We start from the raw sequence: 11,884 nt of genomic DNA on the forward strand, positions 1-11,884 counted from the left end.
GCAATAAATCATGTTTATTAAAACATCAAAATTGATGCAGAACAACAACATCACTATTTGGCAATCTGGAACATGTGAAAAATGTCAGTAAACACTTTTATCTTAAGGTTTGCATACTATGCATTGACTACAGCTTTCAGAGCACAGCTCATCACGCTATTCATTACAAATCACATTAACTTTGAGTTTCAAGTATCATTACTGACCATTAATTGGTAGTCCCACATACTCATTTATGCACTGCAAACAATATCTAATATGCATCCTTTCAAAAAAAGTGCCACCTAAAGGTTAACTTAAAATCTTCATATGAAACATTCACTTTTTAAAACGTGGTAGTGAGATGGTGTTAGAACCATTGGTCCCAGTTAAGTGTATTTTATATCATCTTTTCTGTTATGGCATCACAAGTATTATCTGTGGAATCCTGGTCCAGTGGGAACAACTGAGGTTTGTAGTGGTGATCTCTGGTCTCTGGCTCTACCTCCTCTCTCCGTGGTCCTCCTCCACCCACGCCACAATCTTTCCCTCCCAGCCAGGCACGACTGCTCCATCCTGGAACACCTGAATAACCAACGTCCAGCATTTACATACTGAAGAGAGACTCACATCTATAATGTACAAAGGTCCAGACAGAAACTGCAAATGACTGCTCCGCGTTATCAAATGTTCTGGGATGGAAAACAGTCATCCCATAAATGCAGAGCAGGCATGCCTATTATTAGTATATCTTACTCTATAAGTAGCTTTTTACATTTGCATGCTAAAGCTGGTGTGAAAAGACGTCGGTGCTGTATAATTATACTCCCACACCCACCTCCTCTTTCACTGTGCCAAACTCTGGGTCAAGGGCCTTGAAGTGGTATCTGAAACTGCCTTGTCTGTCTACAGCGGCCTTAAAGTCTCGCAGTGTCACCTCACCCAGCCTGTAAGTGCATGCACACACACAAACAAACACACACACTGTCAGTCATGTCATGTGTAAACAACATAGAACCACAGAAGCATTAAGCCTGTCTAGGATAAACATTTAACTAGCACAGCCACTGAAGCATCTACACTTACAGCCCAGTCTGGTTGTGTAAAAATACAGCTCTTACCCAGACAGTAATTTGCTTAGGAATCATACACGCTACAGTGAGGGAACAAACAAGCACCATTATATAAAGCCAGCACAAAGTGTTTTCTTTTTTCAAATCACCTTTTTGGGATGTTAATCAGAAACGGAGTGAGTGAACGATCAGTGAAGTAGAGCACTTTAGTGGAGATGGCGGTGTCCAGTCCCGGGCTGCTGTGTGAGTGTGCCATTTCTGGAAACAATTAAAAAAACAGGCTTTTCACAACCAGACTCTAAAATGGCTCTAGGCTCACAGTCAACAGTGTCCTCTCTACACTGCAGTGGAACTGAACAGCACAATTTGATTCAAAAGCCAGAGATGAGATGTTGGAGAGGATGACAAATCCAAAAGAACACAAGGATTTTGTTTATCTCACTTGAGCTCTGCGGCCAGGAGTCACGGTCTGTTGAGTTGGCTCTACGTCCCGGTGATTTAAATTCCTCCTGGAAGAAGAACCAATTACTCGCATTCAACAGTCACATGTCATTTGTTGTTGACTCATCATTCATCAGGTGACAGATGTGTTGCTGCTTTGTATATTTACTCTGGTGTGTGTCTGTGTCAGAGTGTGTACCCCTCTGTCCTGCCTGCGCTGGGTGTCCAAGGAGTGTAATCGATCCATGAGGCTGGACACACCCTGCTCCAAGGTGTCCAGAGTGTGGTGCTGGGGGTCATGGCCAGAGAAACTGTCCCTCAAACTTCGCAGTGCCTCCCTGACCAGCTGCAGCTCTTCACCCTGTGACAAGCAGCTTCTCCATAATCATACAGCTTCTATTTTTATATTTAAAATTACAATAGACTTGAATAAGTAAAAGTAAGCAGTAAGTTAAAACCTGCAAGATAGCAAATCCAAACTTTGGAACTCATGTGAGTTTTGTACAGGTGTTGTTTCCTTTATCCTACTGTCCCTAAACCAGTACACTTCATCTACAATATGATTCATTTTTCATAATAGTGAAATATTGTTTATTTTTTAACATCATGTTTATTATGAGGGCTCAATTATGCTTTTAACAGGATGTCCAGGAGGGGGCACATGCTCGTAAAGGGTAGCACAGTTCAAAAGTGAGTTAAGAGATGTTCTACAAATGTTAACTCCATATAGACACAATAGAAACAAAAGAAAATTCATCCCTTGCAGAGATAATCTGCCTGCTGCTACAAAATTCTACTGTGACAAAAATATATGAGTAAATGTTAAATGACCTGAAATAATAATTATTGTTTTTTTTAAAATTTTTTATAATGATAGTGATTTATTCAGTCCTCAAATGGGGTTGTGCTGAAGGTTTCACATTCATTTTTAATCATGAGCAAAATACCTACCACTGTCTGACACTGGCAGGAGTGGGAAGTCAGATTTTGGGGGCGGCCTGTGCCCCCACCCCTGGACCATCCCTGTGGTCACACTGCAGGTATGATTCTGCTTGATTAAATCTATAAATGCTACATCCACTGTTAAATCTGTGACATTAGCAATATAGTACTTATCAGAATAGAAGATCAGGCTCAGACAACAACACAGCAACTCATGTAGACACACACCACAACCTCCTAATTTAATTCACCCTTTGCTTTTGTCTCCTTAACCTGGAAAAATTGGTGCCTCGCAAACAATAATCAAGACTATTAAAGAGCTCCCATCACAATTAGGAATAATAATCATAATCCCAACTCGCCTGTTGTGTTTGATCAGCGAGAACAACTGCTCCACTATTATCATGCACACTCTCGTGTCAGGAGTTATTGGACAAATACTTCCCCGTGTACTATATACAGTATTTTTTTTTTCACGCTTCCCCTTCAGAAGCATAATATCATTTGAACAACGCAAACTCCTTTGTCGTTCTAGTGGAACACACCGACATACGTTTCTGTGTCATAATCAAAAAGAGAATCCGACTGCAGCCAATGTGCTGTTTAATGATAATGTTTGACAACACTTTATTTCTCTTGTATCCTGAAAGGTTATTTACAACATGACATCAAATCCAACACATTAAACACATAAAAAAAGGTACCTACTGGTGCACTGTGCTGGAACGCTGGAGGAGATGTTGAAGCCACCGAGTTACTGTAACCACCACTTTCACTCCTGAATGACTGCAGAATGGATCATAAAACATGAACATATGTGAATAAGGCTTTGTGAGGCAGGAATGCAAATACTGTGCAGAAGACTGTCTTATTAAAACTTGTACTTTTAATAAAGAGGTTTCAAGTTTAATCATTTCCTTGAACTGTCTCTATCTCTTTTTTATTACTGCTTATATAACTGGTTCTACCTATTTCACGGGGATCAAGTTCATCTGTTAAAAACTGCTTTAATTTTGTCTTAGATTTTGTCTTTTTGGTCGACTTGTCATTCCTACCTGTCCGAGGCTGCCTTCGTGTGCTTTATGCTGAGCTTCATCGAGCTTCTGCTGCTGTTGCTGCAGTATTCTGTCCTTTCTCCCGAGTTGCTGCTATTGTGACAAGAGAGATGGATGACAAGTTTTTATTTGTATGTATGTTTGTAACAAATGCATTGGAGCATAAATAATAAAAGACGTATATTCACCTCATATTCACTGAGTAATTTGTTCCTTTCACTCAGCTTCTGTTTGAGGTCTGCCTGCACACAGATACAAGAGCATGATATAAGAGTGATACATTGCTTTAACAGAAACTTGCATCCGCAGGTCAAGCAAGACAAATATTTTATATTGTTGAACGGAAATCATCACTTGTCTCACATTTTCCGCTTCCAGCTGATCTCTGGCCATGTTGCACCTCAGTAGCTCCTGCTTCAGCTGCAGCACGGCGTCCTCTTGCACTGCCAGGCGCTGCTGCAGAGCATCCTAATGAGAGAGAGGGGGGATCAAAGAAACGTCCTGAGACGACCCAAAAATGAGCACAGTGCCTTCACCTGCTTATTGGCCGCATACATATTAGATGTTTATATATGTATATATGTGTGTGTGTGTGTGTGTGTGTGTGTGTGTGTGTTGTGTGTGAGAAAAACAGCAGAATCAATCAGCCTGGGAGTGTCCAAGAGTGAAGATTGAATTACATCCTTTCATCTATTTTAATTCACACACAAAGGACAAAAGTTTTCCAACTTTACCTTGATGGCCTGAATGTGTCGCGCCTCCTGTTTGTGTCTCAGGAGTTCCCTCTAAGAACCACACACACAGTGGAACAGAGACATTAGAGAAAGGGACCCTCTGCTCATGAAGCAGCTCGTCTATATTAAAGCTAATTACATTTACTTACTGTACCTTGAGATCAAGGGCTTCCTCCATGCTTTGGTCCAGACGACTGCGGATTAGAACCTTCAAAGGGAGAGGGTATGAGCAGCATAATTAGAGAATGGAAAAATGTCAGAATGTATGAGGAGGCAGTGGGCCTGCATGACAGCAGGACAGCAGATCAGAGAGATCCGTTTGCGCTCCACGGCAACCACTCTAGGGAGGAGTGATGGCTGCAAACATCATCACAACAGAATGGCTGACACTGACACTTCACACAGAGTGGCAAGCAAGCGTAGTTTTCTCAAGTTAGCAGAGAGACGGCACTGTACCAGCTGCTGTTCCGCGTTAGCCCGGTTATCTCCGAAGCTCACAGATCCATCCTGGTCCTCCGTGGGGAGGGAGCCATGGAGCAGCAAAGCCTGAGGACAAAGGCACACGCACAAGCTGTAAGCATAATTAATTATACATGATATATTTCTGTATTTGAATTTGTAAATACAGCTGTTCTCTATTTTTATACTTGGCTGCACAGTAACAGGTTCTGCATGTCAGCTAAACAAGGCAGTGAACTGAACTTAATCAAATCTAATTCTAATTGAAAAGCTTACAGATGTAGAGTGTACATGTTACCACCTACTCCAACATACACCTGCATAATTTACCTACACCCAACAACACACACACATTCAACCAACTCTGAATTGCCAAAATAACCAAAGATTTGACTGATGCATTGACTGCTACCAGGCTACAAACTCTGATTTGGATGCTAGAAAAGCAAAAAGACCAGACCAGTCAATTTTAACACAAACATCACGCTCAGTTTGAACATAGCACTTTTTTTGTGCGTGATAGGCAGGGATAGCTATTTCTGTACATCACACATCTATTTTTAAGTACTGTACAATGACTTGAATTGTTTCAGCTGCAGCACTAACAATAGTTCAATAGAAGGAATAAATTGTGCCTGTAAATTGTCACTGCATGCTACACAACACTTTTATGCAGTTTGTGTCTTGGCGCCATCACCAAGAAAGTACCTGTAGGCGAAACACCATCCTCCTGGCCTCCTGCATCTCCTTCTCCAGCTGCTCCTGGTGGGCGTCCAGTTGATCCTCCCAGGTCTTCCCTTCCTCCTGTACATCTTGCCCGAGGGAGGGACACAATCCACAGAGAGGCACCTCTTCTGAAACAAAAAGAGGGTGCAGAGGAAATGAGGCAAGGAATCTTTCCTCTGTCTGGATTCACTGCTCTGTATGTTGCTCTACATGAGTTGATGTGCAGCCAACCAACCTGTGACTGATCTCTTCTCTGTCAGCTCAGATTTGTCATCTCCAGGTTCCCCCTGGTCCTTAGACTGATCATGGACTGTGTCTTCTTCTTTAGGGGCGTCGGACTGGGTGATAACATACTCCTCTTTGGGGGAGTGAGCGGGGCTGGCTGAGCTGAGACTGAAACAGATGGTGGGCACAGGAGGGATGAGTGTGTTTGAATCTCCTGCCAAATGAATGGCAATAAATAATCCTAGCTACATATAATGGAGATATACACTTTAATAAGTCCCCAAGGAGCAAAAATGTGAATTAATTCAATCTGGACTAAATGTGTTAAACCTTTTCCACTTTTAAATTGCCCATAGGAATACAGCACACGTTGAGCTATTGAATAAATAATAAAATGAATGAAAACACAACAGAACAGCATTGAAACCTGTCCAGAAAATACACGGTACACTGCAGGAACAAGAATGCAAGCAACTATGCAATTTTTTCCCACAGGAAATTCTTTACATAGTTTGCTCCCCCTTCTGCCATAATTTCAAAACACAATCCTTGCATGGCTTCTGAATGGCTGGTTTTCATGCAGTTTATAGGACTATATGCTTTGTGTTTTCTGAGAGCATCTTCAGTAGCCTGAGGTTCAGGCCGGCTGTCATCTTCACTCTGCTGTGTTGGTGGAAACGGGATACAGCTACTGTGACCTGTGACCTATGGCATTATACACGGTCCTTTAACTGGGGATTCCTTCTTTTTCCCTCTGTTTGCGTGGGAAAACAAGTCTGCGTCTGTAGAAACAGATGTAAACTCAGTGCAAGTAAAAGGGATAGAAGGGCACCACAATTCATCACCCTGCTCCTGAGGCAACAACAAAACTAAGAAGGAAAAAATGTGACCTCTTAATTTTAGTTTAGAAACCAAAGAATGTACTGAGGGACTTCGTTCGCATGGTTAAACATATATCACATATGCTACGAGATTTAGATTGCAGCCCATGAGATTTTCTGCTTATCAAACAGTATTAGTCATCAAACTCTGAGTCACAACACACAGGAAACACACGTATTATGTGTTGCTTTTGAGATCACACTGCCTCCGTATGAACTCGTGTGTTTACATGTTTCTAGGACTAATGTAACAATGTGTATCTGATGTGTCTCTCAGCCACTAAGCAAACTGGAAACAGGAGATTACAGCGATGCAGCAAAGGCTAACATCAGTATGGTAAGGGCTGAAAATGACAATGCCAGGGTTAGCAAGGCGGGATGAAAACTGACTGAATTTGCTGGCATAGCCAATAATAATAATACAAATTTAAAAATTAATTAGGGTTAAATACAATTTCCATTTTTCATTAAGGAATTGACATTTCAGTGGCTACGATCACCACACTGAAAACATCTGATAATTAGGTCCTCTCAGCTCCTCAGACTGGGTCATTGCACTATATCACACACACACACACACACACACACACACACACACACACACACACACACACACACAACTGTGAGCGTCTTATCAGATACTGCTGCGAATAAGTGGTTTTCCAAAGAGGATCAAAGAAACTGCTTCTTACTAATCTTGTCACTGCAGATGATGACATTATCTCGCATTGTCTCAGGGTGCAGGTCAATAAACTCTAACAAATACGTTTTAGATGCTCGCTCATCTGTTTTGCCAAAATAACACATACATACAGATAAATCTGGAACATATGGGTTAAGCCAAAGATTACACACTGGGATTTGCAAGAGATGAGCCTCAGAGCAACAGATTAACGTCATCTGATCAACAATGGTGGAAATACTATTACTGAGTACTCCAGAACTGTATTTAATTGGTATTTCGAATGGCTAGGTATTCATATTTATTCTATTTATTTCACTAAACTCCACTGTTATTATTAGTCCTGCCTGCTTCTCAAATTAAGATTTCAAATTGAAATTCCCAAAAACTAAACTAACTAACAGGATTCCTACACCAATCACCTTTTAATCTTTTCATGACCCTTTAGATTTATTTTGTGCCCTCCTCAAAGCCTGGCCCCCACCACGAAAACCACTGGGTTAAAGTACCAAACTGTATGTTAAGAAGCTCTAACCAGTTTCTGGTCAACCTGTAAACACCAGCATGGGAGCCAAACACAAAAGTGCTGCTTGTGTTTTGATGCATCAATGAATGCTGTTATAGATAATAGCATACCAGTCATGGGGATATTCATGTGAGTAAGTTAACAGTAAAGTAGTCTATAACTGACTTGTTTAGTCAATAAGCAAGTTAGGAAAAGATGGCGGCCTTTTACAACATGTCCAAAAATAAGTCTTATTTAACTGTACAAGAAAAACATGTCATATTTGTTTTTCTAAAAATCTATCATCTGCATCTAAATCACAACATTGAACCAGTGATGGGACGTTAGCAGTTGCTAGGCAATTGCAGCTCGGCTCACACAGACACAGACAGGGACACACCCACACCTACTGCACTGTAAACTCTCAACAATAGCCTGCACAGTCTGGCTGTGAAAGTGATGTTGTTATAGTGAAATGCGTTTCTAACACAGAAACTGAGAAACACACATGCTGATCCAAACGATTTTAACTGAATGTAAAGTCTACATTTAGGCCTCACTCATCATGCAGTGTACACTGTGCATCACTCTCATGGGTGCACACATACATTGAGGACAGAAATGGCAGCCTGTTTTGATGTAATGTGAAAATAATCATTAGGAAAAAAAAAAAAAAAAAAACAGCTCTTACCATTTCATCTGTTTGGCTCCCATGCTGGTGTTTACAGGCTTAACCTCCCATACAGTCAGCGTGCCGCATCTGGGTGATGCCCTGCTTCTCAGTCAGGACCATAACCCAAACACAGCCAGAGGCAGCGGGGAGGGGAGCAGCCCTGAAAGCAGCAACCCGAGGAGTCTCCACGTCGCACACTGTGTTCAATCAGAAATAACAGCACGGTCAATTCCTCTCAAGCAGCATTTTCCTGAAACATAAAGCCCCAAATCCTAATCAAAAGCCCTGAACACTTCCCCTAAATCGTACCGAGGCTCAGTCGTAGCTGGCAGAGGGAGACAGAGGGAGAGGATTGGTGCTCAGCAACACCAGAGACTGAAGTCTGCCTGGTTTCTCATTGCACCCGCCTCGTGGTTGAGCTCACCAGCTCCCATTCACGAACACTGTGTTTTTAGTTCCTTGCGAACAAGGACTGATGCAGCTCTTGTGCATCTTTTTCACCCTTTGTTCTCTGCCGCTCCTTTCTGCATGTCTTCCCTCTGCCCTCCCTCCCTCCTACCCTCTCTCTCTTCTGCTCGGTCGCACTAGCTTTGTATCAGTCCTTCCTTCTTTCACTGAGGATGTCAGCGATGGCTCTGTCTGGGTGTGTTTCCCCTGCCCCCTCTCCCTCCTTTCCCCACTGCTCTCTCCTTTCATAAGGAGGAGGAGGAGGAGGCAGATTTTCTGCTTCTCTCTCTGTTTTTCTGGAGCCTATGTGAATATGAGAACCCACGCATGAATCAAAAAAGAGACATGAAAATCTATGTGGCAACAACAATGAAGATGTGTGTGATATGTTTACAGTCAGTGGGAGCACCGTGATGTGTATGGCATGTGCTGCTGGTGTTAAGCACTCTTTTTAAAGACATTTCGGCCGAGCACGCTGTCATTAAGCTCTTTGAAATGTTGCTGGTGTCCTTGGTAAGAATGTAAAACAGGTCTCTACGTGGCAGCTTGCAGCCCAAGAAGACACGACAGTGTCAGAGAAAATGATAACAAAGAGTCGGGGAGATGCATACATGCATACAGACAACAACAAAAACAAAGATAACAAAGTCAACAACAGGGAAGAAGGAGCTATAGAGTGTAGAGTTACTGTTAAAGTATTTGATTCTATTATTTTGTATTATTTATTGTATTAAGATTGATACAGGTTACATCATTGTGCTGTAATTACTGTGTATTTATCTGAAAGCATCACATCAATGTCTATAGTGCTGATTCAGCAGAGACATATAATAGGGAAGTATAAAGAATAAAGCAGCATAAAACAGAAACAATCAGGTAAATTAAAGTACGTATACCCCAAAACTGTATTTAAATACAACACAGGCTGTTACTGTTGGATATGCAACACTAGGTTGTCTAATCTTTAGCATGCTAGCTGTTTACCACTATTTCTGGTGTCTGTGCTAAGCTAAGCTAACGGCCTGCTAACGAGCTGCTAGCTGTAGCTTCATATTCAGCCTACAGGCTCTTCAGTGTGAGATAAAGTACAGATACACAGCTTCTCATCTAACTCTGAAATTAGCATTAAAATGTTGAACTACCCCTGTAATCTTAGCCGGAAAACGTTTGTAATAATGTTTGCTGAGCGTTCCGGCAATTAGCTAAACATTTAGCTAATTGAAAATAAAATGAGAATAAAACTATAGGATGCTTTTCCTGGACTAGTCATAGATAAAAGGAGCCTAGAAATTAAAATAATGTTGCTGTTTCTTCATGCACCCAGTGTCACTTTGAATGTTTTTGCTACAGTATTAAAAAGACAAGGACAAAGTCAGGTTGAGAGGTAGGCGGTGAATAGATGGCAGACCGAGGTAAGGTGGAGGGAAACAAAGTGTTTCTTTAACACACAACATTCGGTTTGTGCACGAAGGACATAAAGCGTGACTTTGCTGTTCAAAGTGTGGTGGGAAAGTCGTTGCACCATCGGGGAGCCGAGAGGTGAGAAGAAAGCCTGTTTGCCACAGGGACAACATGCAGCCGGCCGATTTGTAAATCAAATGAGTTACTAAAATAGAACAGATTGTTTGCATAGTCACCATGGATTCAGATTGAAAATGATTATTGTGCCTGCAATAAAAAAAACAAAAAACAAGAGTAACTCATCTTTTTTTAATTCAGTGACCTTCAAGCAGATATGCATGGAGCACCACAGACTGATAAGACTTCCCAGGGAATCAAATCCCATTTTTGTTGCCAAATCCACGTTAGGAAAGTCTGTGAGTGTTTCGCTGTAACGTGGAGGAGATAACGCCTGGGGTAGTGAAAGACGACTAAAAGTCTGTCTCCGTCATGAGTTAATAATAAACTCTTTTTCCTCAAACTATCTGAGAGAGAAACGTTGGTCTCTTGAACTTTGATTATGCATCTGATGAAGACAGAAACATAGGGAATATAAGAAAATATTTGTGTTTTTATTTTAGGTGCAGGTGAGCTCTCTATGTATTGCTTGTTGCTTCTCCAAACATTGCCTAAATGTCTTAAAGTGACACGATGACAGGTTTAAGCCATATTAGCACGAAGCCCAACAAAGTCAGCAAGGAAGTTACATTATTAAGTACTTACCCTTATTTTTATTCTGCGGGTAACTGTAGTTAATAGGTGGGAAAACTACCTAATATCTGCTCTAGCATACTTGAAAGCTGTTATATACATCCCAATATAGCTTGTGCAGTTATAGTGATACATACAATTGCTAGATCCTCAGTGCATGCTTAATATCAAAATTTCTGTCTTGAAAGTAAAGTTGTCTGCTTTGTTATAGCCCTGACGAAAATGTGCCTAATGTATATACCTGCATGTCTTTGTTTTTGATGTACTTGATTTGTACGAGGAAATGTTCTAACTGTTGCTTCACCTTTTCAGCACTATTAAATGGTTGGAGTAAACCTTGTTACGTGTTGCTTCTGATCTATAGGAAGCAAAAAGACTAAAAGAAATTCACCGTACTGACTGAGTCTAGCTTATTATGGCTAATTGGCCTGCAGAGTGATCATCCCATTCAAGTGTCTACTGTTGTATCCACTGGGGATTCAGCTCTGGTTAGATGTGCCAACTTGTGAGAAAAATTATCTGCTGCACACTGGTGTAATTGACTCTCGGTGGACCATGAGCAATGTCACATTACTATGTCTTATTACGGATTCAATGTTAGTATAAAATATTGTTATAATAAAAGTGCAAAAGTCAATATTAATTTCTCTTGCAAGTAGCCCACTTAGTTGTCTTGTGTTATTTGTGCTCTTTAACACTGGAATACTACCAATCTTAATAGATGATTACGTTCATGTAATTCTGGTTGAATTTACTGATGTGTATGCATTAAAGAGATAAACAGATACTCATCACTTTAATTAAACATTAGTTAAAACATCAGTTAACTATCTACTCATTGGCAGCTTCTGCCACGATGATTGACGGGCCGCTGGACCAACCAAGCATCATGTTTTCCGCACCAGTCAGTG

The 11,884-nt window shown here is 41.1% G+C and overlaps 1 protein-coding gene across 4 annotated transcripts; it reads right to left on the reverse strand.

Moving 5' to 3' along the window:
- Position 1: 1 nt before the first annotated feature.
- On the reverse strand, positions 2–8,993 carry dixdc1a (DIX domain containing 1a). Of its 4 annotated transcripts, none has more exons than XM_026340426.1 (16): positions 8,685–8,993; positions 8,394–8,572; positions 5,645–5,802; positions 5,392–5,534; positions 4,681–4,770; positions 4,379–4,432; positions 4,225–4,275; positions 3,854–3,958; positions 3,679–3,732; positions 3,491–3,583; positions 3,144–3,221; positions 1,663–1,854; positions 1,495–1,561; positions 1,202–1,310; positions 818–926; positions 2–564 (listed from the first exon to the last, which is right to left on the reverse strand). In XM_026340426.1, the coding sequence occupies exons 2-16, from the start codon at positions 8,414–8,416 to the stop codon at positions 481–483; spliced, it is 1,410 nt and encodes a 469-aa protein (XP_026196211.1). In that variant the 5' UTR covers positions 8,417–8,572; positions 8,685–8,993; the 3' UTR covers positions 2–480. The 4 variants fall into 4 exon arrangements, with proteins under 4 accessions (XP_026196211.1, XP_026196218.1, XP_026196203.1 ...); XM_026340433.1 differs by having other exon boundaries at positions 3,491–3,580; positions 5,392–5,537; XM_026340418.1 differs by having other exon boundaries at positions 5,392–5,537; positions 8,685–8,992.
- Between the last annotated feature and the right edge of the window lie 2,891 nt (positions 8,994–11,884).

The sequence above is a fragment of the Anabas testudineus genome, chromosome 13 (genome assembly GCF_900324465.2).
Source record: "Anabas testudineus chromosome 13, fAnaTes1.2, whole genome shotgun sequence".
NCBI lineage: Eukaryota > Metazoa > Chordata > Actinopteri > Anabantiformes > Anabantidae > Anabas > Anabas testudineus.